At 37.9% G+C, this 26,486-nt stretch overlaps 1 protein-coding gene across 2 annotated transcripts in view; it reads left to right on the forward strand.

Annotated features, from left to right (window-relative positions):
* The window catches only part of Cemip2 (cell migration inducing hyaluronidase 2), a 76,254-nt gene that overhangs the window by 10,175 nt on the left and 39,593 nt on the right, over window positions 1-26,486 (forward strand). For both annotated transcript variants that reach the window (XM_071600580.1, XM_027940134.3), the window contains 8 exons: window positions 5,292-5,634; window positions 9,841-9,981; window positions 10,546-11,107; window positions 15,902-16,071; window positions 21,476-21,664; window positions 24,023-24,192; window positions 25,701-25,910; window positions 26,251-26,456. In XM_071600580.1, coding sequence (XP_071456681.1) covers window positions 5,304-5,634; window positions 9,841-9,981; window positions 10,546-11,107; window positions 15,902-16,071; window positions 21,476-21,664; window positions 24,023-24,192; window positions 25,701-25,910; window positions 26,251-26,456 — 1,979 coding nt within the window. In that variant the 5' untranslated portion in view covers window positions 5,292-5,303. The remainder of the gene's footprint in view (window positions 1-5,291; window positions 5,635-9,840; window positions 9,982-10,545; window positions 11,108-15,901; window positions 16,072-21,475; window positions 21,665-24,022; window positions 24,193-25,700; window positions 25,911-26,250; window positions 26,457-26,486) is intronic.

Raw genomic sequence — 26,486 nt, forward strand, 5'->3', positions numbered from 1 at the left:
AAGGCTAAACTTGTCCAGCTAGTTTACCACTCTTTATCTTTAGCATTCCTGTCAGCAGTTGTTAATTATACTTTTTAGTCATCAATTAGATTTCATATTGGCCATTGACTTTTTTGCTTTAAGTAATGTTCTTAATTTCTTCTACATCAGAGACACTCGTAAAGATTAGTTAAATTTCTCAGGGCCTCAAGAATGTTGAAGAAGGATTAAATGGAAAGTTTTAGTATCAGTCTCTGTGTATGTGTGTGTGTGTGTGTGTGTGTGAGAGAGAGAGAGAGAGGGAGGGAGGGAGGAAGGGAGGTGGTGGGGGAGAGAGCAGAACAGAGGAATCTTGTAGTTTAACAGATTGTTTGGGAGTATACTTACACAAAATCAAACATCTCTGAATGGGGGTACATTTTGTTTTTATTTTTTTTTCAACCATCTGTTTTCTCCCAAATATGAATAAACACACACACACACACACACACACACACACACACACACACACCCTAGTACTTATGCTGAATTCCTTTGCAGGAATTTGTGATCTGAGTTCAACAACCACTTACTGAGTACCTCCTATGCGTAATGTCCTATGTGTATACCAAGACAAGAAAGACCTCATCCTGGTCTCAAGAGGCGAACTGTCTACTGCAGGAGATGGGCAGGTACACAAATGGAACCTAAGGCCAAAAGCAAGGCGATCCTCTTAGAGTTTTAAGCACAATACACAGAAGTGTGGACATAGGGAATGTTGAGGCCTTGTGAAAGAGACGGTGCAGAATTGAAAACTTTGAACGAGAGTATCTCAAGATTTTTTTTTCCTTCAAAATCATGCCCTTTTCCCAGTTTTTTTTTTAAAACAATCTTTAATGTTACTGAAATTTACAATAGTTTGCATTCTGTGAGTACTTAGTGTAATTTATTGTAAATAAATTAATTGGATGCTTTTACCAACTGTATATGTCCTTCCTACCTCAAGCTGTTATTTGAGGTAAGGCATCCTTTCTCCAAGAAAAGAGTTTTATTTAAAATAATAGTGAGTTTTTAAGGTATCTTTTTGGGGGCAGCTGAGAATTAAGACAAAAGTACTAGATACTTCTTTGAATGTTTTTTCCTAACTTATATGTGTATATCTTTTTAGTCTGTGGTGTTCTCAACGTCTTAGTAATTTCTTTAATTAACTACTTTACATATTTGCCTTAAATTTTTATTTTTGTGGTGCTGGGGATGGAATTCAGGGCCTTGCTAACACAAAGCAGGTGCTCTGTTATTGAGCTATAGCTTGCTCCATCCTGCCTATGCAAATGCTTAAGTGCCTGTTAATTTGTTTGATGTATAACAAACCTTTTGAGCTACCACTTTTTGTTTTCCAGTAAATAAATACTCACAAAATAATTACTTCAAGGGACATCTAAATGCCCGAAAATTATGCTTTTAAAAACTGGGGAATGCATTTCCATTTCAATATGAATAATTTGGGTTATGGCCCATTTTGGATTATCTGTCTTACTTTAGGGGCATCACAGTTGTAATACCCCTAAGTGCATTGTAAAATATGCTAGACCCCTTCTACATAGATTGTGCTTTCCACGACAAGTACAACCCTTTAAAAAGCAGCATATAATGCAAGACAGACACACCATATTAAAGTGAAATTGGTCGGTGTAAAATTGATATGGTGCATAATGTTTGCATTAAAGCCTTGAAAGCTAGAGGATATTCTTCATTGTCTTTCCCCTGGTAGTTCCCTCCTTTGTTTTCAGGATGCCAAATTCAAATGCTACAAGTAGTGTTAACAACTTTTGGATGAGGTAGCCATTGGAGGTAGCCTGGGAACCTGCATCATTTTAATGGTATTTCCTTGGCTAGTTTTATTCTGCTCTCCACAAGTGATTCAGAATCGAATATAGGAATTATATTTCTTGAGAATACTATAAAGCTTTTGTATGTCCCCCATAGTTTTCACCACAATCCTCTGACAGCAGGGACTCCCAGTTGCTTACTTAATGAGTGAAATGCCATTTTTTTCCCCATGAACAATTTAGATCTGAAACTAGCAGAGGTCTTTCACCTCCTTGGTTAGATTTATTCCTAGATGTTTTGTTGTTGAGGCTATTGCGAATGGTATTGTTTTTTTCTGATTTCTTTATTAGCAGACTCCTTGGTATACAAGAGACGGAGACATATTGAATTTTGTATGCTGATTTTAACCTACTACTTTGCCAAATTTGTTTATTAGCTCTAGCAGTCTTTTAGTGGCATTTTTTTTTTTTTTTAATCTTCTAGGTACAGGGTCATATCATCTGCAAACTGATAATTTGATTTTTTTTTCCTTTCTTATTTTTATCCCCTTTCCCTCCTTCTCTTGCTTAATTGCTCTGGATAGAATTTAAAATAATTGATCATAATACTGTGTCCCAGTAAATCCATATATGTAGAATAAAATTTTAAAGTATTTACATCTTACATTGAGGGGAGATATCTGCTTAAAAAATGATTTTTTTTGCTTTTATTCTAAGATACAATTGTCAACAATATGTTAATTTCTAGGAAATGAATACTTGTACATTTACATATTTTTCAGTAAAATAGAGCCAATGGACTTAGAATAAATATCTATTTATCATCTGTCCCCATTTAGCTTGTGGTAGTCATGATTTGAATTTTCATCCTAGGTTGCCATTTTGTGACCTTGAAGACACAAATTATTCTCAGTGGACCAGTGACTCCATTGAGTGCCTCACTGCCTTTTTTTTGGGGTACATCTGGTGACATATTATCTCACACAAAAGGGCCCTCCAGCCTGTTAAGTAGTAACAACCTTTCTCACCCCCAAACAATGAGGTATCAGATGATTGCAGCCTGAGAAACAAAGGATTCCCACTCCTTTTCAGAGAGGATTAGGGTCCTAATTCCCTCCCCTCCTGATGAGACTGGCACTCAGGAATATCTAGTTTAGTCTTTGCTTTGTTAATAGAGGATCATAAAGAGGCTCTTTGTTATGCTCCTCCTTTTCTTCCAGCAGGATGTATCCATTATTTTGGTTTGTTGCCTGGTACTTGCAGCAGTTTCTTCAAATAGCACCTCAAATGGTGGTGTTTTTTCTTTTGTCGGAAAGCATAAGCTTTATCTAAATAATTACTTTGTTCACAAATCAAACCCCACAAAACTAGTGTTTTCCACAAATGCACTGACTCTAGAACATTCTTTGCCCCATGTAAAATCAGCATCGATTGTGGATTAGATTTCCCTTCTTTCCCTATTAATTTTCAGGTCTTTTGCGTCCTGGGAATGCTTATTTGTGGCTTCTCTAATGATTGTTTTGTGTTTCACAGGGTTTGTGGATGCTTTAGAGCATTTGGGAGGCACCCTTATTACTAGAATCTTGTTCATTGTTTGGCAGAAGATGAGGGGATTAATTGTAAGGGTATTGAATGAAGTCAGGTGATGCTTAGATGCTCTAGTTAAGGAAGGGGCATAGTGGGAGAGGAAGAACATCAGGTTTCTGAAGCCTTTGAGCACACCTTATTTATCCAGTCATTGCAACAAAACAGTATATGGTTTAACTAGTTCTTCTGCCCTCCCTCCCTCCATCTCTCCATCCTTCCCTTCCTCCCTCCCCCCTGCCTCCCTCCCCCTCCCTCTCCCTCCCCCCTGCCTCCCTCCCCCCCCCCCCGCCTCCCTCCCCCCTGCCTCCCTCCCCCTCCCCCTCCCTCCCTCCCCCTCCTTCCCTCTGCCTCCCTGCCTGCCTGCCTCCTTTCTTTTACAAATTAACAGAGTTTCATTCCAGACCTGAAAGTGATCATTGTAAACATAAGAAAATAAAAAAGGATTTCCATTTGTGTGTGTGTGTGTGTGTGTGTGTGTGTGTGAGAGAGAGAGAGAGAGAGAGACTTTTCCTAGATAAAAAACAACTGTGTACTATAGTCTAGTGAAGTTCTACATGAAAAATTCCTGACAAGATTAATATGCCCTTCCACGCCCAGCAAGGTTCTTATCACATTCTTGGAAAAATGCATTCTTTAAAGTTATTTCCTCTCAACTGTTTGGAAAGATCAGTGTGTAACTTTAGAGCCTTAACTTCAGAGTCAGAGTACCTGGGTCTAAGTCTTGATTGTCTGCACTAGTTGTGTGATGTTTGGGAAAGCTTATTAACCTTTCTGGGTCTCCATTTTTTCTCATGGGCAAAATGGGAATAATGGTACCTACTTGTAGATTTGTTGTATGCAGTCTGTTATTAGTGAGTTAATAACACATAAGGTGTTTAGAACAGCGTTTGGCAGGAAGTACATGTTAGCTGTTGTTGTTGTTTTTTTTTTTAATCACCTGAACCATAATATTTGAATGTCTGCTTTTTTAAGAAAAGAAATGCAGAATTTAAAGAGATAAGATAGACTTCAGGCTTTTCCACCCAATGATTCAGAGTCTGTAGTGAAGTGAGAACACAGGTAGAAATACTTAAATTGCTTAACCCAAAGATAGTGGGAAAATTCAACACCCAAACATGAACACCTATCTGTTGGAACTTTCAAGGGCCACCCATGGTGCTCATAGGATTTTTGAGTTTAAAGAATTTCAGTTTAAAGAACTTAGCATAATAATACTCCAAGTGTGACCAGCTGCTTCAGTGTTACTAAGGTTCATTAAAAGATAGATAGATAAATAAATAAATAAATAAATAAATGTAAAATCATTTGGACCATAAGCACAGGGGCAGAGAGCCCAGGAATCTACATTTTTAACAAGCTTCCCTGGTGGTTCTTAGGCATGATGAAAATTGAGAACAGCTGGTGAGAGCAGTTGGCTCTAGAGGCTTGCTAGATTCACTTGGGGAACATTTAAAAGATTCAGATGCTCCGATCCTGGCTTAGCCATCCTGATTTAATTGTTTTGGGGGTGTGGCCTCGGTATTAGCATTAGGAGGTTATTATAATGGGCAGCTGGAGTAGAGAAGCAGTGGTATTAGAAGACAATTAGTGAAGGTGACTGTTGACATAATTTATTATATCAGGGATGTAAGCTGACTTGAAATTTTCAAAAAGTCATTACAGTGGTTATCAGCGTCGGGATGGAATAGGGGATTATTTAATGGGCATAAAATTTTTGTTTGGGATGATGAAAAAGTTCATGAAATGGATGGTGGTGATGGTTGCACAACTTTGTAAATGTATTTAATGCCACAGAACTTAAAAATGGTTAAATGGCAAGTTTTATATTGTGTATATTTTGGGACAATTAAAAAAACACCTCTTAAAAGACATTATAATTTACATATTCTGAACTGTATTATTTTTTTCTTTTCACAGTGACAGGGTATCATGTATGCCACTGATTCCAGGGGACACTCCCCTGCTTTCCTGCAAACTCAGAATGGAAACAGCCATCGATCACCTGGTTATGTTCCAGGGAAGGTCGTTCCCCTGCGTCCCCCTCCTCCTCCAAAGAGCCAAGCTTCAGCCAAGTTTACCTCCATCCGACAAGAAGCACAGGCAGCCTTTGCATTCTCACCTGAAGAACAGCAAACACAGAGAGCAAGCCGGAAGCAGAAGCGACACAAGAATACTTTCATTTGCTTTGCTATAACTAGTTTCTCATTTTTTGTTGCACTTGCAGTCATTTTAGGAATATCCTCAAAATATGCTCCAGATGGTAAGTATATATATGTGTGTGTGCGTGCGCGCGCGCGCGCATGTGTGTATATGCTGCATACCTAGAACACATTCCCAAAGAAGAAAGGAGGAAATATTGGAATAATTTTTAAAAACTTTTTTTTTTTCCATAAGTTGGCTCTAGCAAGCCAAGACACAGTTAGGCAATATGAACCTGTTATGAATAAGAACAGTTGTTCAAGGAATCCATTGGAAATTATAAATTTCAAGGATTTGCTCTTCTTTGCTCTTTTTCCACTTGGTCCTGGTGCTCAAGTTGTTCTTGTAATCTCTCTTTTGGAAATGCTTTTAAGAGTCTTTACTGAATTCTTGTGGTAGCACAATTTCATCCTTTGTGGTAGAATGATTTTTGGACTACCGAAAGTATGTTTTTGTGTCATAAATATGATAAATTGGTGTTGATTTAAAAAAAAGTGATTAAAAATAATCATAATATGTTTTGGAATGAGCTTAGTAGACAGTTCCAAAGGAGGAGCTTTAAATATTTTTTAGTTATATACAGTGTACATCCTTGAAGCAAAGCCTCTCTGAGTATGTGTAAATTCTGACACTTAAAAAAAAAATCACCCATTACTTCATCGTTAAATATCATGTAGGGAGGTTTTTATTTCTTGAATGGTCTTTGCTTTTCAAGAAACAATATCAGCAATTCAGTGATAATATATTTACTTTGAATGGTTTTGAAGAATTTTGTTGTCATTCAGCTTTAATAAAACACTAACAAAGAATTGCCTCATAAAAGAAATCTATGTATCTTCCAAAACTCAGAGGGCTCAGGGCTGTGACTGAGATCATCAGACCATTTCAGCCTGGCTTAGATGCTGTATTTGTCTACTTTTTTTTTTAAACAAACTCTAAAATAGATTTCCCCCACCGCTTTAGTTAAATTAGATGCTTCCTTAACTAGATATAACAGCTGAGGGACATTTTGCCATTTATAAGACTTAAAAACATTATTTTATTTATCTTTCACAGATGCTTTTGGGTCCCCAAGGGCGGGGGGTTAGTGCCAGTGCTTCTGAGACGATAGATGCAAAAGAAGAAAGATTTGTATCAACATCTTTGTTCCTCAAACCATTAGAATACATTATAAATTTGTAACATTGATTTCCATTCTATGCAGTGTTGACTTCCTCTCTCCTTTTCGCAGCAGAATAAGCAAGTTCCCTTCTGCTGTTTCATACTTCCCAAGTAGTCTGCAGTAAAGGGATGTTAGATAGTGGGAATCAGAGCTGAAGTCTATGGCTTTCCTTTGTATTTTCATGTCCTTTGAAAATGTTGAATTGCTAATGTAGTTCCTTGAGTAAACATTCTTTAGTTTCATATTTTGGCAATATAAATACAGATTATCCATGGAAAGATCTGGCATGCTGAAAAATTTCAGGCTCAGCATTTTGCTGTTACCACTCTAAAAGTGGGTAGCTGAGAAGGTGAGATTGGCTGAGCTGTTTTTCACTGCTGTCTGCACACCACACATTTTGTCATTAAGTGAATTTTACTGGAAGGGAACAGATTGGAATTTTTGTGATGGTTCTAATGAAGAGTGCTCCCCTGGGGAATAATTATAAACAATTAAGAGGAATTATATAACTGTTTTAGTGGACTCCAGATTTCAAAGGATGGGATTTCCCTCTCTGTAGCTGAGAATAGTGCTTGTTACATGTGGCATAAATTAACTTTGTTTCTTTTTTCTTTTTTTTTTTATTGGAGATTGAACCCAGGGACACTTTACCACTAACTTACATCCTCAGTCCCCACCGCCCAACTTTTTTTTTTTATTTTGAAACTGGATCTTGCAAAGTTTCTAGGACCTCGTTAAGTTGCTGAGGCTGGACTTGAACTTGTAATCCTCCTGCCTCACCCTCCTCAGTTGCCAGTATTTCAGGCATGTCCCATGGCTACATTTGCTTCTTATATAACTCCATGGAGAATTCCAGCTAGATGTTTTATGGGGGAGTGGGGTGTTGAAGAAAAGTTCAAGAAATTCTTAGTAGTTGTCAGAAAAAAATTTAAGAGATTCTTATTTCCTTAAGAGAATGAAAAATTAAAGGATTTCTTCCCACCCTGCTTTCTGTTCTGGGGATTAAATCCAGGGATGCTTTACCATTGAGCTGCATCCCAGCCCTTTTTCTTTTTTATTTTGAGACAGTGTCTTGCTAAGTTGTCTCCTTTTCTGTATTGCTGGGATTATTGGTATGAGTTACCATGCTTGACAGATTGTTTTTATTTTTATATATTTTATTCTTTACAGTGCTAGAGATTGAACCCAGGACCTTGTGCATCTTAGGCAAGTGCTTCACCTCTGAGCTATACCTGCAGTCCCAAGGATTGATTCTAATATAATAGTGATGATCATTGATTTATCTGAAGAATTAAATATCAGTCATAAAACAGCTGCTATGAGAAAAATTATTTCCTAAAGTAATTGCCACAGACTTAGCTAGTGGGACTAATTTGAGGCGTGGTTAGTGTCACCTCTAAGAGAAAGCAGTAAGACTAGGACAACATAGGCACTTGGAAACAGGAAGAGGGTCGCAGAAGGTTATGCAAGTTCAAAGGGAAGAATCAGAAATTTTTCTATGTAGAATTTCTTTTGTGTTACACTCAGTTTGCCACTTTAACAAAGATATATCTTCATGTGTCTCTTCCCCCTTCCCCAGCCTTAGTTCCTAGAGATTAAATACCCAGCAGTATTTAACCCCTGAGCTACACCCGCAGCCATTTTTTTTTTTTTTAATTTTGAGTCAAGGTCTCACTAAATTGCTTAAGACCTCTCCAAGTTGCTGAGGCTGACTTTGAACTCCTGATCCTCCTGCTTCAGCCTCCAGAGCCACTGGGATTACAGGCATATGTTACCATGCCTGGCTCTTCATATGTTTCTTGAGCATATCTTTCTTATTACTACCTTTGCTTAGTTTAAATACAAGTGACTTGTTAGTCTAGCTTGATGAATCATGTGGACTTGGATGGCAGGGGATACATGCATATCTAGTATTTTTATCTCCCCTTCATGCTCATCTTGTTTAAATACTATCCATCTTTTGGGGTCTAGATCTAGTGCCAACTGTTTCATGAAGCTGCTGTAATTACTCTGGCCCCATCCTCCCCTGAGGTCATTTGTACCTTAAAGTAACTACCACCTTGTTCAGCACATAATTATATCATACCTGATGGCTTTTTCTTCTAAGCTAGCAGGTAAACTTGAATGTGAGCTCATTTTATGCTTTAGAAGTTTTATAGTATGTATTACAAATGCACAAATCAATCTTCAACAAATACTTGATCATTAGTTGATCAGAAGTGAAGGTGTGATTTTCCCCCTTCGTCTTTCTCATTGTGGCACAAAATAAGGATTTCATGCATACATAGCTGCAGTTTCACTGTCACCTGTTCGAGAGGCAAGTTGTAATTCTAGTAAAGGAACACTACCAGTGAAGAACCTCATTTCTTAGAAGCAGAACTTTCTCATCACTCAGCTTGCTAAGTGATCTTGGATTTGGCTCCCCTAATCTGAAATTTCCTCATCTCTGCAAATGAGAGGTCATGTTTGTGGCTACTTGCCTCTTGCAGTTTCATGGGAAAGCACACATGACTGAAGATGCTAGTATTCCTCAGCCTCTGCCTTGGAAGGAGGTGCTACGATTGCCCACTTTGTGAATCACTGTGCATAGGAAGGAACTTGTGGATATCCAGTCTACGTATTATTTAGCAATCTCCATTTTTCACTTACCAATATGTTGTGTTTTTTTTTTTTCTTTTTGTGGTGGTGGTGGTCAAACCCAGGATTCACACATTCTAGGCAAGTGCTCTACCACTGAGCTACATCTCCAGTCCTATATTTTCTTTTCTAAAACAACTTAGTGTGAGTCCAAGGGTAATTTATAATTTCATTTCTTACTGTGAATTTATTTCCAGAGTAGATGGTTTGGGGGAACTTCCTTTTTGCCTTGTGAAGTTTGACCTGAGCTAAATGCTGGCCACTTAGTTTTGTGGTAACCATTTTTTTTTAAAATGTTGGGACAGTACAGGAAAGGGGTGGAATTTCTACCCTGATGTTAGGAAATCAAAATATATCAATACCTTACTTGCAAAACTATATGTAGTAGTGAGAATGCTTGGATTTGGTTAATGGTATTCTTGCCTTTTGCTGGGTTGGATGGGATATCAGTGTCGTGTTGTTTTATAGAGAATTGCCCAGATCAAAACCCGCATCTCAGGAACTGGGACCCAGGACAAGATCCTGCAAAACAAGTTTTTATCAAGGAGGGAGATATGTTCCGCCTGACCTCAGATGTCACGGTGAATTCAATAGTCATTGAGAATGGAGGTAGGTAATTGTCCCTGCCTGCAGAGACTGCAAGGTTGATCTTTAATATGGGGGATATTTGCTGTTCCTTATAAACTATTCTTAAATGGCATAGATTTGGGGATAGAATGTCACTCTAACCATGGAAATGTGTTTCCAAGATTGAGCCATGGAATTCAAAAACTCTAAGGACCTTACAAATCACTCGATCCTTTTTATAGATAGGGAACAAGAAAGGTGATTATTTGTAAGCTGAATCTGTGTTACAACTGACGGAGAATGATGAGAGAGTTAACATGGGTTTGCATAAACAAACATGATATTCAGATTTATAGACTCTTAGTTATTTTTTCTAGAAATGATTTATTTCTAAATTGAATGGATTGAAATATCAACTCTTCACTTTTTCATTGGCTTTATTTTGAAAACTAGTTTCAGTTTCTAAGCAAATTTTTCCTGACTTAATAGTGGAAGTGTTATCTTTTCTTTGTTTCTTTCTTTTTTCCTACTTGAGGGGAAATCTATTCCTGTGTGTCTCAGAAAGATGTTCCAGAAGTTGGCCTACAATAATGTTGTTCCCTACAGGGCTGCTTGTATTTGGGGATGATAAAGATGGATCCAGAAATATTACTTTGAGGACTCGTTACATCCTGATCCAGGATGGTGGGGCGCTTCATATTGGAGCAGAAAAATGCCGCTATAAATCCAAAGCGACAATTGCTTTGTATGGCAAATCAGATGAAGGCGAAAGTATGCCAACATTTGGCAAAAAGTTTATTGGCGTGGAAGCTGGCGGGACACTGGAGTTACATGGGGCACGGAAGACATCATGGACGTTGTTGGCAAAGACGCTGAATACCTCAGGCTTGCCATTTGGGTCCTATACCTTTGAGAAGGACTTTTCCCGGGGCCTCAATGTGAGGGTCATTGATCAAGACACAGCCAAAATTTTGGAAAATGTGAAGTTTGATACGCATGAGTACCAAAATGAGAGCAGGCGACTTGAGGAATTTCTGAGAGTCCAGGATCCGGGTCGAATTGTTGCTATAGCTGTGGGAGATTCAGCTGTCAAGAGCCTGTTACAAGGAACTATCCAGATGATCCAGGAAAGGCTGGGGAGTAAGCTGATCCAAGGACTGGGCTACAGGTGGGCATGCCTTATTCTTTTTCTCTCTAGCTCTGTGTTGGAGTCTTTGTTTGAGAAGAGAAAGGAAGTGGGGAAGAAATCACCCTCTATAATAGAAAACAAAGAACACTAAAAATGAGCCAGCACTACATGCAACATGAATGATATTCAATAACATAATGCCCGAGTTAGCCGGGTTGGATTGCCAGATATGAGATTCAGAAATGCTTGTCTTGGCTGTCAATTATGAAGGCCTTTGTGAATTATCTTCTCAGGTTTGGGAACAGAACAGAAATGTGTTCCTGAAAACCAGTCAGGTGGCATAAAGGCTGATTTGCCTTCAAGGAGACTTCCTTTTTTCATTACCTCTTGAAGACAGAAATTCTGAATGATTCAGGGAACTTAGGGGTTGAAAGGTTAGGGCACAGTTCCATGCTAAGTTTTAAAACCCAAAGGGGTGGGGCATTCCCAGTTTCCCTTTTCTTTTGGAACCCTTTGCATACTGTATTTCATACTTTGAGTGCATGTTTATACTTTGAACCCACTTGTTTGACTCAGGTCTCTAGAGTCCTAGCATCTGTGAGGAAGGAAAAAGTCTTACTGTCATCTAGACAGCCAAATTTATTTCTACTATTTATGGTTCTCGTAGCATCTACTTATTAACCGTGATTTCTTAATGCAATTCTGAGTCTGGGGAAAGTAGCTGGCTCAACATTTAATTCAAAAAACAGAAGTTTTAATTCTGCTGAATGTTCTTAGTAAAGTTGGGAAATATCTGCAATGAGAAAAGTAAGAGGACCTCAAAACCCAGAGACTGAAGTGATCTAGTAGTAGTTTTTTTTTCCTCTTTGATGGTAGGTTATTGAATGGAGTATTATCTATAGAAATTCTATTTTTTTTTTTTTGTCCCATGGATTAAACCCAAGAATGCCTAACCATTGAGCCATATCCCCAGCCCTTTTTTTATGTATTATTTAGAGACAGGGTCACACTAAGTTGCTTAGGACCTTGGTCAGTTGCTGAGGCTGGCTTTGAACTCAGGATCCTCCTGCCTCAGCCTCCAGAGCTGCTGGGATTATAGATGTGCTCCACCCTGCCCAGTATAGAAATTCTAGAAGACAAAAATTAGTGAAGAGAAAGGGTGTGTAATGCTTTGGAAATGCCTTTCTTTCACCTTTGATTAGAAGATGCTAAGTGCTGGATGCTCATTAACGTTTAGGTACAAGGATACTACCTTAGAGTCTGTCTTTAATCTAGTGAGTAAACCAAGGCTTGCATGCATGCTAACTATGCAGTAAGTCACTGCGGTTACAGGGGATAATGGAAACAAATAGAAAGAGCCCATAAACTGACCTAGGGAATTGGTGCTGGCCAAAGGCAAGAGACCTGGAGGAATTTCAGCAGTGTGCTGTGTAGACAGTGAAGGAGGAAAGCTTCCTATACCAGGAGCAAAACCTCAGAGGGTTTTGTGTTGTTGTTTAAATATAATTCATACAGAAAAGCGTTAAAAAGAATGGAGACTTTACTGATTTATCACAGAATGATCACTTGAGTTGCCAACACCTAGACCAAGAAATAAAGCATTACCAGCAGCCCATCCACCTGCAGCTGGGCCCTAATCACTCCCTCCAGAGCAAATGTTTCCATTCTCCTCAATTATTTGTCTCTGTTTGAGCTTCATATAAATGGAAGCAGACAATAGATTTTGTGTCTGCCTTTTTTGCTCAGCATTATGTTATTGAATGTCATACATGTTGCATGTTGTGCTTTTATTTTCTGTTGTAGGAATTTACTACCATTTAGTTACTGGTGGACCTGTTATAAGAAATCCCTTTGTAAATGTTCCTTCACCACCTCTTGATGTACATGTGCAGATATTTCTGTAATTTATAGACCCAGGAGTAGAAACATGGTCTTTTCAAAGTTAGACATCTACTGTGTTAGTCAGTTTTCCATTGATATGGCAAAATACCTGAGATAATCTGTTTATAAAAAGGAAACACTTATTTGGGCTTACAGTTTCAGAGTTTTCAGTCCATGGTCATTTAGCCCTATCATTTTGGTCTGTGGGAAGGCAGAACATCATGATGGGGAGCAAGTGGTGGAGTGAAGCTGATGACCCCATGGTGGCCCAGGAAGCAGAGAGGAGGCTGGAGTCCCAATATCCCCTTCAAGGGCCTGCCCCCAATGACCTAACTTCCTTCCACTAGGCTTCACCTCTTAAAGGCTCTAACACCACCAGTAACACCATCAGCTGGGGACTGAGCCTTTAGCACATGGACTTTTGAAAGACATTTATGATCTAAACTTTAATACTTGCTGTGTTATGCTTTGTTTTATTGTTTAGCAATGGCAGGGGTTGCAATGTATATCCTCCCCACCCCTCCACCTGCCGCCTACCAGTGCTAGGGATTGAATCCAGGGGCACTCTACCACTGAGCTGCATTCCCAGACCTTTTAATTTTTGTATATTTGAGACTTGTTCTCACTATGTTGCTGAGACTGGCCTTGAATGATCCTCCTGCCTAATCCTCCCAAGTTGCTGAGGTTACAGACATGTGCCGCCACACACCCAGCTAAAATTCTCTTTCTTAACACCATCATTGTTTCTAGATTTTTATGATCACCAACTGTGACTATTTTGACTTTGGTTCCTTTACCTTCAAGAATGGTTTCTAAATTCCCTTTAAAATATTTTCACTGACTCCATGGAGGAATTTCGAATTGTGATCTTTCGCCAACGTTCCATTACACTGACATTATCTCCAATGTGCACAAACATGCACTCCTTTGAAGATAGTATTCTAGTGCATTGAAATTTTCATCAAGTGGAGGAGGGAAGTTAGGAGTGTTTTGGAGATAATGTCAGTAGAATGGAACATTGTTTTATAGTTGCTGAGGCAGTTCTGGTAAATAAAGGAAGCCTCTGACATTCTTTCTCTCCTTCCCTCTCAAATAGGAGATAATAAATTGAGACATTCTTTATTTGATCTTTTCTGCTGTATCAAAGGATACAAATAAGAGCTACAAAGCATTGTCAGCCAAAGAGTAGCTAATCCACACAGGGGTGGCTTTGGGTTTCTAAGGGTGTAGGCATGCTTTGGTTAGCTTTTGTCTGTGAATATCCAGCCATCTGTCTGGCATAGATTATATTTGGCATTTTTTTTTCTAAAGTAGGAAATTCACATTTTTCTTTTCATGTTTTGGATCAGGAGGCTTAAGGCAAATTTTCTTGCTTTTGTTATTGTGTATGTGTGTTTTTTTCCCCTTTGATTCTAGCCACCACACATTGAGCAAGTCCCTTTGATATTTAATATCACAGAAGTAAAGTGGCATTTTCAAATACATTGCTTTCAACAAATAGACAGTGGTATATAAAATCAAAACTCTGTTGAATAGTAATTCTGAGACTTAAGAATGTTAAGAAAGTCTAACTCAGCTGTTTTTCAAACTTGCCTGCACACCTGGAGACTTTAAAACTTCCTGATGTCTAAAGCCTGTCTTAGAGCAGGATCTTACTGGTAGGTAGGACCCCCAAGCAACTGAAATGCAATCAAGATTGGGAATTCCTATTGTAATATTCAACTGAAATGCATTCAAGATTGGGAATTCCTACTGTAATATTCAACTGAAATGCAATCAAGATTGGGAATTCCTACTGTAATATACATGTATGAAGATGTGAATCAGGCATGTTTGCTTCTAACATGTTGGTTACTTCAAAGTTTGGAATTACAACCTCATGGGAAAAGCAAGGTCTCAAGGTCAGGGGTTCTCAAAGTTCGGTCTCCTGACCCAGCAGCATTAGCATCTTTGGGAAATGTATTAAAGATGGAGATTCTCAGGTTCCACTTTGGGTACTTGGGTGGATCTAGCATACTGCCTCACCCTCTAGATGGTTTTGATGCTGACTAAAGTTTGAGGGCCATGCTGTAACACAGTGGTTCTGAAGTCTACCTGCACATTTAGGTCACCTGGGGAACTTTGAAAACATCCTAATGCTGGTCCCAAGCTTTAGATATTTTGATTGCATAGAACTGAATTAGGTCTGAGCATTGACATTATTTCTAAAGTTCCCTATGTAATTCTATGATGCATCTCGATTTTTGAGAACATTATAGAAGATAGTTTAAAAGAGAACAGGGAGTAATCATTTAAAGAGAAAGACAGTAAATGGATCTGTGCCCAGAATGATATGTGAGTGATATGGGTGTGTACTGAGGAAGGAAGTCCATGATTAATTGAAACCATAGTCATCAGTGTTCCACCTGTTAAAGAGCTAGACAAGCAAGTATTTGCGAAAATCAGGCATGTTTGCTTCTAACATGTGGTTACTTCAAAGTTTTGAATTACAACCTCATGGGAAAAGCAATCTGTAAAAATGAAATCTATATGCTAAGTGAAGTTAGCCAATCCCAAAAAAACAAATGCCGAATGTATTCTCTGATATAAGGGAGGTGACTCAAAATGGAGTTGGGAGGGAGAGCATGGGAGGAAGATTACCTCTAGATAGGGAATAGAGGTGGGAAGGAAAAAGAGGGAGAAGGGAAATAGCATGGATGGTGAAAGGAGACCCTCATCATTATACAAAATACATGTATGAAGATGTGAATTTGCTGTCAACATACCTTATATATAATCAGAGATATGATAAATTGTGGTATAAAGATGTATTAAGAATTGTAATGCAAAAAATAAATAAATAGATTAAAAAAAAGAAATCTAAAAATTAAAAAGCAACCATCACATCTGTGTTAGAGATTTAGGTCATTACTGTGACAGATAATCAGATGGACACACTCTTTTTCCTTCTAGGCAAGCTTGGGCTTTAGTTGGTGTCATTGATGGTGGAAGTACTTCTTGCAATGAATCTGTGAGAAACTATGAAAACCATAGTAGTGGCGGGAAGGCTCTGGCCCAAAGAGAATTTTATACAGTGGATGGTCAGAAGTTCTCTGTGACAGCCTATAGTGAATGGATTGAAGGTAGGCAAGGGTGGTTTATACTCTTGTAAGACATTGGTAAGTATTGGACTAGATTTTTAAAAAAATAGTATTCACATGACTGGTTGGATTCTTTACCAGTTGAAGCTGAGATTTGTTTCCCTATTAAAATCTTTTAGATTCAAGAGCTCTTCCTGGATTCGAAAAATGATCTGTTCTAGTTTGAACATCCCAATTGGACTTTGTTCTTGTTTTTTTTTTTTTTTTTTTTGAGTCATAGAGTGTGATTAAGTAGTAAGAATTAATTTGTTTCCTGTTGGCACTAACTGAACCAATCTGAATGTGATAGGGTGAGCTTTCTTTGGTTATGTGCAATGATAGTGAGCCTGATTTGTACTTTGAATCTTCTCTTTATGTAGATATACCACCCAATATTACCTTTGAACACTTGCTGTGCAAACAGACTTCTCATTTACTAGGCAGTTTTTCCCAGCTGATGATCTGGCAAATACACTTTATCCTAAGAATCAAAAACACAGAGAAGTGTAAGATAAAAATGAATCTTCAGCCCTATTATTTGGAGATAATTATTTCAGTACATGATAGTCTAGGATCTTTTTTCTTCTATGTCTTCCTTCCTGCATTTTGCTTTAACCTGCTTCCTAACAGTTATTTTATTTATTTGAATTTTCTTCAACATAATTTTTTCATAGTTCATCTTTCAGGATTATAGTTTATTCAAATATTGCCTAGCACAGGTGTTTAGGGAGCATCTGATTTTTTTTTTTTTCCTTTTAAGGATGTTTACTGTAGAATTTAAAAATGTAACCCATCTTGCTGCCAGATTATCTTAGCTTCTTCTTGTCTGTGCTTGTCTATTATCTTTCTTTTCTAACTGAACATAATGCCTTTCTTTTCTAACCAAATATAAACAGAATTAATGTGAAATGAACAAAATTAAGAGGCGCTTATCACATGTGTGATTACCCAGAAAACTTTGATTTAACCTGGGCCATACCTCAGTTTTGAGCAGCAATGCAGCAAAGTGTTTACTAACATGGATTTCTCTTGACAGAATGCCTGAGCTCCCAGCCTTGCTCTTTCACTTAATATGTGATCTTGGGCATGTAACTTTAACTTCCCAAACCTCAGTTTCAATGGAAGCTACCACATAGGGTTGCAGAGGTGAAGAATGTGAAGTTTTTATTTTTAGCACAGTGAATGTCGCACTCAGTTATGTTAACAATGATGCAAACATGATTGGGGTTATAAGGATGTTTTTTATCACTACGATTAAAGACATTCTTTTGCTTTAAAACAACAATTAAATGGAATCCCTGACAAATAACAGGAACTTTCACATGTTGCCTCCAAGCAACTTTCTGGGTTTGGGGTGAGGAAAATGGTATTTTTTAATACCTAAGGAAGCTGGAATCAAGCCCCAGCTTTCTGCTTCTAAGACTATTCCTCTTTCTACCGCACCATGGTTGTCTCTATCGAAATAGGTGGTGAAAAGCTTTTCTTAGCAGTATTTGGTCCTGTCAGTGGAATTTCGTGATCCTGTCTCCAGAAGGTTCCAGGCAGGGAAGATTACTGACGGACCTTGAGTCAGCTTTTCCTTTGTAGAAAATGTCTTCATTTCCACATTAGTAATGACATTTCTGGAGGAAGGAACATTCTTTCTGTATCATAGGCTATTGTTTGTATCCAGTATTCTCAGTGACTCTTAGTTTCTGGAAGAGGTGGAAAATCTCCCCAGGAAGCAGGGGACTGAACTTATTTCCTTTTTAACTTCCAATTCAATGTGCTAATAGGAGATAACCTGTAGAATTTTCTTCTAAAGCTAGAAAAAAGTGAGGAATTGCTGAATGGTACGATCCTTCCCATCTAACCTTCTCACTTTCTTTTAAAACAAATACATTCTCATCATCTTTCAAATTCAGACTTATTTGTCTTATAGCTTACTTTTTAAAAAGTATTTTCATGTGAAACAGTGAATGTTCCTTGGTTGCCCTGCCCTTCTTTTTCTGGGGATTGAACCCAGGTGCACTTTACCACTGAGCTATGTCCCTAACACCTTTTTTTTTTTTTTTTTTAAAGTTTTGATGCAGGCTCTTGCTTTGTTGTTGAGGATGGCTTTGAACTTGCAATTCTCTTGCCTCAACCTTTAGATTTGCTGGGATTATAGGCATTTGTCACCATCACTGTTCTAGCTGCCCTTTTTATAGGGGGAGTGTTTTCTTTTATTAAAACTGAAAATTTGGGAAATGATTGTTGTTGCTGCTGTGGAGCTTTTAATTATTTTTGTTCTCAATTTTCCCGTTTTTATTCTTGGAAAGAGAGAGTAATATACAGGTTAAAAAAAAATTAGATTATGGGGCTGGGGATGTGGCTCAAGCGGTAGCGCGCTCCCCTGGCATGCGCGGGGTGCTGGGTTTGATCCTCATACACCACATAAAAAAAAATAAAATAAAGATGTTGTGACCGCCGAAAACTAAAAAATAAATATTAAAAAATCTCTCTCTCTCTCTGAAAAAAAAAATTGGATTATGCCTGAGGCAGCGCATACCTGAAATCCCAGTAACTCGGCAGCCTGAGGAAGGAGGATCACAAATTTGAGTCCAGCTTCAGCAATCTAGTGAGAACCTGTTTCAAAATAAAGAAATTGAATTCTGGAAATAGATTAGTTTTCAGTTCTGGGGTTTTTTAAGCTATATTTTTTAGCCATTATCCAAGCTCCTAGATCTTGTTTTTTTTTTCTCTAGTGAATATAATTTCTGTCTCTCACAGTTTGGATGAAAGGTGATTATGCATGTGAAATTTTTAAAAGTTATTATTATAATTACTAGAGTTATTATTATTTATATTACTTTTTGGATAAAATGCTATTATAGGCTTCAGTATATGGATGAAAGAATTATATCAAATAGCATCTGAAGTTTATGAGGTATTTTTATGACACACAGAAACAGGACAGCTCAAAGTGTAAAAGGACAGAATCCAAAATTTTCCCAGGTTAGGTTTTATCTGGATAGTTGGCTCAAGGCTGTAAGACTGTATATTATTCCTTCTTCCTTGCTTGAATTTCCTTCCTTTTGATTTCCCTGGCTTAAGTAAATGTGTTCTTTGGCTCTCGTCATTGCCCTGTAGAGTCAGCATCCTAAAGTAGCCCCAGAGTAGTATGTTGTTAGAATGAGAGAGAAGTACAGATGTTTATTACAGATGTCTTAAAATGGGCTATTTCTCTTTCTCCATTGATGTTATGAAGTAACTGCCTTCTATTCCAGACACATTTCCATGAGATCAGCTTTTAGCTCATGACAGATTCCATCATGGATGTTGTAGAAGCAGGAAATGCAACCCTGGGTTGCATTTCGAAGAAGGATAAGTGATGGAGAAGTTGATAATCTTTTCAGTTCACCTCTGCCTAATGGGGAACCAGCTTTGAATTTCAAAGGAGATATTAGGAAAGATCAGTCATTAGTAGTTACTAGGTTATATAATTTACATCATCCCAGGAATGCAGTACCGTCATGTGCCCTTGGTTCACATTATAGATCAAGCTAGTCATACTTGTTCACTCAGCAGACATCTGTGGAGCTGTACTCTGAAGAACATAGAGTAGTGAGTACATCAACGGAAGCATGTAGCAGCTTTCACTGATGCACCTAAAGTTTATAAAAAGGTGGAACAGTGAAAGGCTCAGTGGTGAATACCTTTAATCCCAATGATTGCAGAAACTGAGGCAGGATAATTGCAAGTTCGAGGCCAGCCTTAGCAATTTAGTGAGACCCTGTCTCAAAATGAAATATAAAAAGACCTGGGGATGTAGCTCAGTGGTAGAGCACCCCTAGGTTCAATCCCTAGTACCCACCCTCCCCCAAAATGGTGAACAGCAAGAGTTGAGGGTCAGTCCAGGTAAAGGATGAAGTGTTTATTACATATTAAGTTTGTTTTGGTGGGGCTGGGGCTGGGGCTGTGGTAGAGCACTTGCCTAGCACGTGTGAGGCACTGGGTTCAATTCTCAGTACCACATAAAAATAAGTAAATAAAAGTAAAAAGAAAAAATAAGAATGCTTAAACAAAAAGATTGTTTGGGGCAGTGTTACAATTGTAACACTGAGCTGAAATACAGCAAGGGATTTGGGGATTGAGAGTCGTCAACATTTTAAAGCATAGTTTACAAATGTGATGTTTTTGTATCATGGCTGGTGGTGCATCAAGATCTGTTTCCTAGAGAGCTAGGACATATATTTCCATATTTTTATCATTCATACATGCAGAGTGACTGGCATGTGCATAGCACTGGTAAATATTTCCTAAATTCCTTTAATCTTTTTTTTTTTTTAATTTTTTATTGTTGGTTGTTCAAAAACATTACATAGTTCTTGATATATCATATTTCACACTTTGATTCAAGTGGGTTATGAGCTCCCATTTTTACCCCATATACAGATTGCAGAATCACATCAGTTACACATCCATTGATTTACATATTGCCATACTAGTGTCTGTTGTGTTCTGCTGCCTTTCCTATCCTCTACTATCCCCCCTCCCCTCCCCTCCCCTCCCCTCTTCTCTCTCTGCCCCCTCTACTGACATTCATTTGTCCCCCTTGTATTATTTTTCCCTTTCCCCTCACTTCCTCTTGTATGTACTTTTGTATAGCTCTGAGGGTCTCCTTCCATTTCCATGCAATTTCCCTTCTCTCTCCCTTTCCCTCCCACCTCTCATCCCTGTTTAATGTTAATCTTCTTCTCATGCTCTTCAACCCTACTCTGTTCTTAGTTACTCTCCTTATATCAAAGAAGACATCTGGCATTTGTTTTTTAGGGATTGGCTAGCTTCACTTAGCATAATCTGCTCTAATGCCATCCAATCAACAAGTACATGAAAAAATGCTCACCATCTCTAGCAGTCAGAGAAATGCAAATCAAAACCACCCTAAGATACCATCTCACTCCAGTTAGATTGGCAGCCATTATGAAGTCAAACAACAACAAGTGCTGGCGAGCATGTGGGGAAAAGGGTACACTTGTACATTGCTGGTGGGACTGCAAATTGGTGCAGCCAATTTGGAAAGCAGTATGGAGATTTCTTGGAAAGCTAGGAATGGAGCCACCATTTGACCCAGCTATTCCCCTTCTCGGTCTATTCCCTAAAGACCTAAAAAGAGCATGCTACAGGGACACTGCTACATCGATGTTCATAGCAGCACAATTCACAATAGCAAGACTGTGGAACCAACCTAGATGCCCTTCAATAGATGAATGGATAAAAAAAATGTGGCATTTATACACAATGGAGTATTACTCTGCATTAAAAAATGACAAAATCTAAATTCCTTTAATCTTAACTTTTGATTTGTGAATCAGGGAGAAGGTTGATTTTAGAAAAATAGAATCCTGTTAATACATCACTTTTTTGTTTTTGTTTTTTTGTTTAGGTGTTTCTCTTTCAGGATTCCGGGTGGAGCCTGTGGATGGAGTGAAGCTTCACCTGCTGGATGATGTTAGTAGCTGGAAGCCTGGAGACCAGATTGTGGTTGCAAGCACAGACTATTCCATGTACCAAGCCGAGGAGTTCACTCTTCTCCCCTGTCCCGAGTGTAACCGTTTTCAGGTCAAAGTTAAAGGTATCAGACTATTAAGAGTATTTCATGGGAAACACTCTTTCTTAGGGAGTTGATTCTTGGAATCATTTTTCTACCCATTCCTTACCATGATGATGATGATGATGATTCTTGGAATCATTTTTCTACCCATTCCTTACCATGATGATGATGATGATGATTCTTGGAATCATTTTTCTACCCATTCCTTACCATGATGATGATGATGATGATTCTTGGAATCATTTTTCTACCCATTCCTTACCATGATGATGATGATGATGATTCTTGGAATCATTTTTCTACCCATTCCTTACCATGATGATGATGATGATGATGATCATCATCATCAATATTAAAGATCTTGGCCAGGTGCCATGGTGCATGCCTGAATCCCAGCGGCTTAGGAGGCCAAGGCAGGAGGATTGCAAGTTCAAAGCCAGCCTCAGCAAAAGTGAGGTGCTAAGCAACTCATTGAGACCCTGTCTCTAAATAAAATACAAAATAGGGTTGGGGATGTGGTTCCATGATTGAGTGCCACTGAGTTCAATCCCTGATACCCTCCACCTTAAAAAATAATAATAATAATAATAAAAGATCTTAACAGTGTAGGACATTGAACATTAGCTTCCAGAGGGAATTAGAAATACTTAATACACAACATTCTTCCTATTAATGATGTGTAGCAGGCAAATTAGTGTTTCTGTGCCTAGGTTTCTTGGTAAAAAATAAAAAAGATGTGGACTACCTGGGCACCTACCTATAATCCCAACTACTTGGGAGTCTGAGGCTGGAGGCAGAAGTTTGAGGCCAGCCTCAGCAATTTAGCAAGTCTGTGTCTCAAAGAAATAAAAATAAAAAATAAATTAAAAAAACTGGGGATGCAGCTCAGTGGTAAAGCACCCCTGGGTTTAATCCCTAGTACCAAAAAAGACGTGAACCAGATGAATGGATTTTCCAAGTCCTTTTTAGTTTCTTTTTTATTAATTTCCCATTATTGCATAGTAACAAACCCAACTATTAACCAAATCCATTTTTAATAGAAATGTTTTCTTAACAAAAAAAATTATGATTTTTGATTTTTGCTTGACAAAAATAAATCTAATTTTAAAAATGGAATCTAGTAGATATTTTTATAACCGTCTTTCCTGTCATAATTTCGAATAATACAGTTTTTTGAAGGAGAGCAATACACAAAGGGTTTCTCATTGTAAGCTGAGTATAGAAAGAATGGCTGACACCGGGTACTTCTTGTGAGCCTGATACTCTGCAAAGCCCCCTGTAGGTTCATATATGAGATTCATTGCACATTCTACTTATTGTTTTCCTTGTTTTTGTACTCAAGGTAGTATAATGATGGTATAAAACAAAAGAGTTTACAGTAACTTCAATAAGTGTAATAGATCATTCAGAGCTTTTTCCAGTAATTTAGTGTAATAGATCATTCAGAGATTTGAGATTTAAAGGAACATTTTCTACTAAAATAGGATGATTGGCTTACTCAGCTTTTTTTCTCTGCGCTTCATTCAGTGTTATACTTTTCCTTCTCTTGATAATACAGGGCAGAGGCAAAGCAAACAAATAAAAAAAACTAAAACCCCAAATAAAAGCAATTAAAAAAAATCCCCCAGAATGATACCATCTGGCATTAAAAATTTTTTGGAAATTCCCATTCCTGATGACAAATCTACATGATTTTGATCTCTGTAAACTCAACTTGATGATTTATTTGTATTTTTCCTTCCTGAGTTTATCTAAGAGCATCAGAGAAAAAAAACTGATTATGAAATTACTTCTGAACTTCCAGTAAAGGTAGCCATTTAAAAGAATGTGTACTAATACTAAAACAAGAGTGGGAAAGAAAAGATGGTAATTTTTGTATGGCTAATGTCCAACTGCAGATTACTTTTGAAGTAGGAGCATAAACAACTTGACGCCCTGATTTTAACTACTTCATCATCATCTTCTTCTTCTTCTTCTTTTTTTTTTTTAAATAGATTCACTGCATTTGGTTCTTGATATGTCCTAGGCTAGAACAAGGACAGGAGCTAGAGGGAAAGACTAGATTATTAAGCAGATTCCAGGTCCTTAATGCTGTTTACAGGAGAATTGGGCTACTTCAGCAAGCTCTCTGTTCCTGCCTGTGTTTGAGAGTTGGGAGGACAACTGGTAATGAGGATTTAGGCTTCGGGTGGGTGGTTGGACCAGATAATCTTTGAAATTGCTCTTCCTGGGATGCTGTGATTTGGAAGTTTGGAGAATGAAAGATGACAAGCTATTGATCGTGTTTTGGGGTTATGGAATGGAGAGGAATGTAGTTTTGAACTAAGTTCCATATTTTCTTTTTTGGAATATTCTTTTTCCTTTGCTCACAATGACCAGAAACCCCTCAGTTCCTGCACATGGGAGAGATCATAGATGGTGTAGACATGAGAGCTGAGGTTGGAATTCTCACCCGGAATATTGTGATCCATGGAGAAATGGAGGACTCATGCTATGCAGAAAATCAGTGCCAATTCTTTGATTATGATACCTTTGGGGGACACATCATGGTGAGCAAAAGGATTTGACAATTTCTTTGAAAATCCTAGTTGTTGAGTACATATTTGAAGAAACCTTCAAGTGGTTGAGATATATGGATAATAAAAAGAAATCATATTTTATTTATCTTTTAAATAAATGAGGATATTTTTAAAAACAAAACAAAATAATTGCTTCTTTATTTAGTTGACCTGGGCCTATAGCTCAATCGTTTTAGAACGTTCCTTTAAGAATTTATTAAATCAATATATTTTGAAAAACCCAAATATACAGAGACAAAAGAATGAGTAATCTTGTTGTTAGTGCATACAATTTCTGAATCAATTGGTTCTTTAAAAAATATGATATTACTAAAGAGTGAGAAGTAGTATATTTGCTTATTTCTGTATATATTTTTAATGCGGATTTTTATTCTGTAAGAATGTTGAGTACTTAGTACACAGGAGGCAGTATTCTGTATTCTGTTGGATTTCTGGCAACATGTGTTCCAAATCACTTTCTTCACTGACTAGGCTGTGGGTGTTTGTAGCATTCCTGTTTCACTGACTTTGGAAATGTTGATCAGCGTTATTCCTATGTTCTTAGTTATATCATTGAAAATCTAGTGCTTAAAAATATTGCTCCAACTTCAGATCACAGAAGAATTTTTAAAAAAGAACCTAAGCAAACAATATTCTGTGGTAACTAAAATATTGGGGAGAACTTAGAAATATATAACTATTAGACTCTGGCAGAGGTTATAGAAATAAAAGAATGAGATTAGGAATGACCAAAGTCTAGATAGTCCCTGACTCAACAATTTTTCAATTTTTACAATGGTGCAAGAGTGTTATGCATTTGGTAGACACCTTACTTAAAATTTTGAATTTTGATCTTTTCTGTGAAGAGAGCTGTGCAGTTCTGTACTCTAGAGATTCTGGGCAGTGGCAGTGAGCTGCAGTTCCCAGTCAGCCACAAGACCATGAGGGGAAAGAATCCATACTTAGCTTTGTTGCTAAGCTAGGATGTTTTGTAGGTTGGGTACTAAACAAATTTTTTTTCATCTTTTATATCTTTATCGAACCCAGTGCCTCACATGTGCTAGGCCTGCATTCTACTACTGAGTTACAACTGCAGCCCCCTAAATGAATTTTTGACTTACAGTATTTTCAGTTTAATAAATGGTTTTATCTGGACATAACCCCATCCAAAGTTGTCAGGGAGCACTTGCATTTGAACAAGTCAAAACATACAGAAATCATTGTTGGCAGCTTTCCTGGTTACAGTTGCCTTTATTCCTAATTGAAAGGAATTGAAATTGATTTTACTCCTAATTGAAAGCTATTTTTATAGCATTTTAAAGCATTCACTTATATAATGAAGCATCTCCTAAATTATTAATTAGGGATCTGGGAAAACAGGGTGCAAAAGAAATGTTTGAACATGTAGTATCCTTCAGATGTTTGGTTTCCTTCAATAGTTTTTGCTTCTTTCCTCTTCTCTGAAGTGTCAGTTTGCTTTTGGTTACCTTGTTTTGTAGATAAGGAAAAATTTTACTGCAGTCCATCTCTCCTATGTGGAATTGAAGCACATGGGTCAGCAGCAGCTGGGGCGGTACCCTATTCATTTTCATCTGTGTGGGGACGTGGATTATAAAGGCGGGTACAGACACACAACATTTGTGGATGGACTGTCTATTCATCACAGCTTCTCCAGATGCATCACTGTGCATGGGACCAATGGCTTACTGGTGAGTAGCTTCCATTACGTTGATATTATCTGTCATTGAAAGGTTGACTCTCCTTAATTCCCACGACTTCTCAGTTTTGCTTAAGTAAACTATTTCTCTCCATACCTTACTCTAAACTGCTGTTACTGAGAATTCTGCTATTTTTCTGTTTGAAGGAAGCCTACATTTTTTATCATCCAAATTATCTTCTTCGGCGAGAAATAAAATTTGACTTTGCCCCTTCTGCTAAGATCAAAAGCTTCTTTTTGCATTTGTACTGTGTGCTGTGCTGAGCCACACTTGTCACTTAAATCCCAATCCATCTTGTTACTAATGACATTATATACTTGTATTTCTGCAGATAAAGGACACCATTGGATTCGACACACTAGGTCATTGTTTCTTTTTGGAAGATGGTATTGAGCAGAGAAATACTTTGTTTCACAATCTGGGACTCCTTACCAAGCCAGGCACTCTCCTCCCCACTGATAGGAACAACTCCATGTGCATCACCATGCGAGATAAAGTATTTGGAAATTACGTCCCTGTCCCCGCCACTGACTGTATGTGAGTAATTGATAGAGAGGAAAACTCCTG

Source organism: Marmota flaviventris, chromosome 13 (assembly GCF_047511675.1).
Source record: "Marmota flaviventris isolate mMarFla1 chromosome 13, mMarFla1.hap1, whole genome shotgun sequence".
NCBI classification, from domain to species: Eukaryota; Metazoa; Chordata; class Mammalia; order Rodentia; family Sciuridae; genus Marmota; species Marmota flaviventris.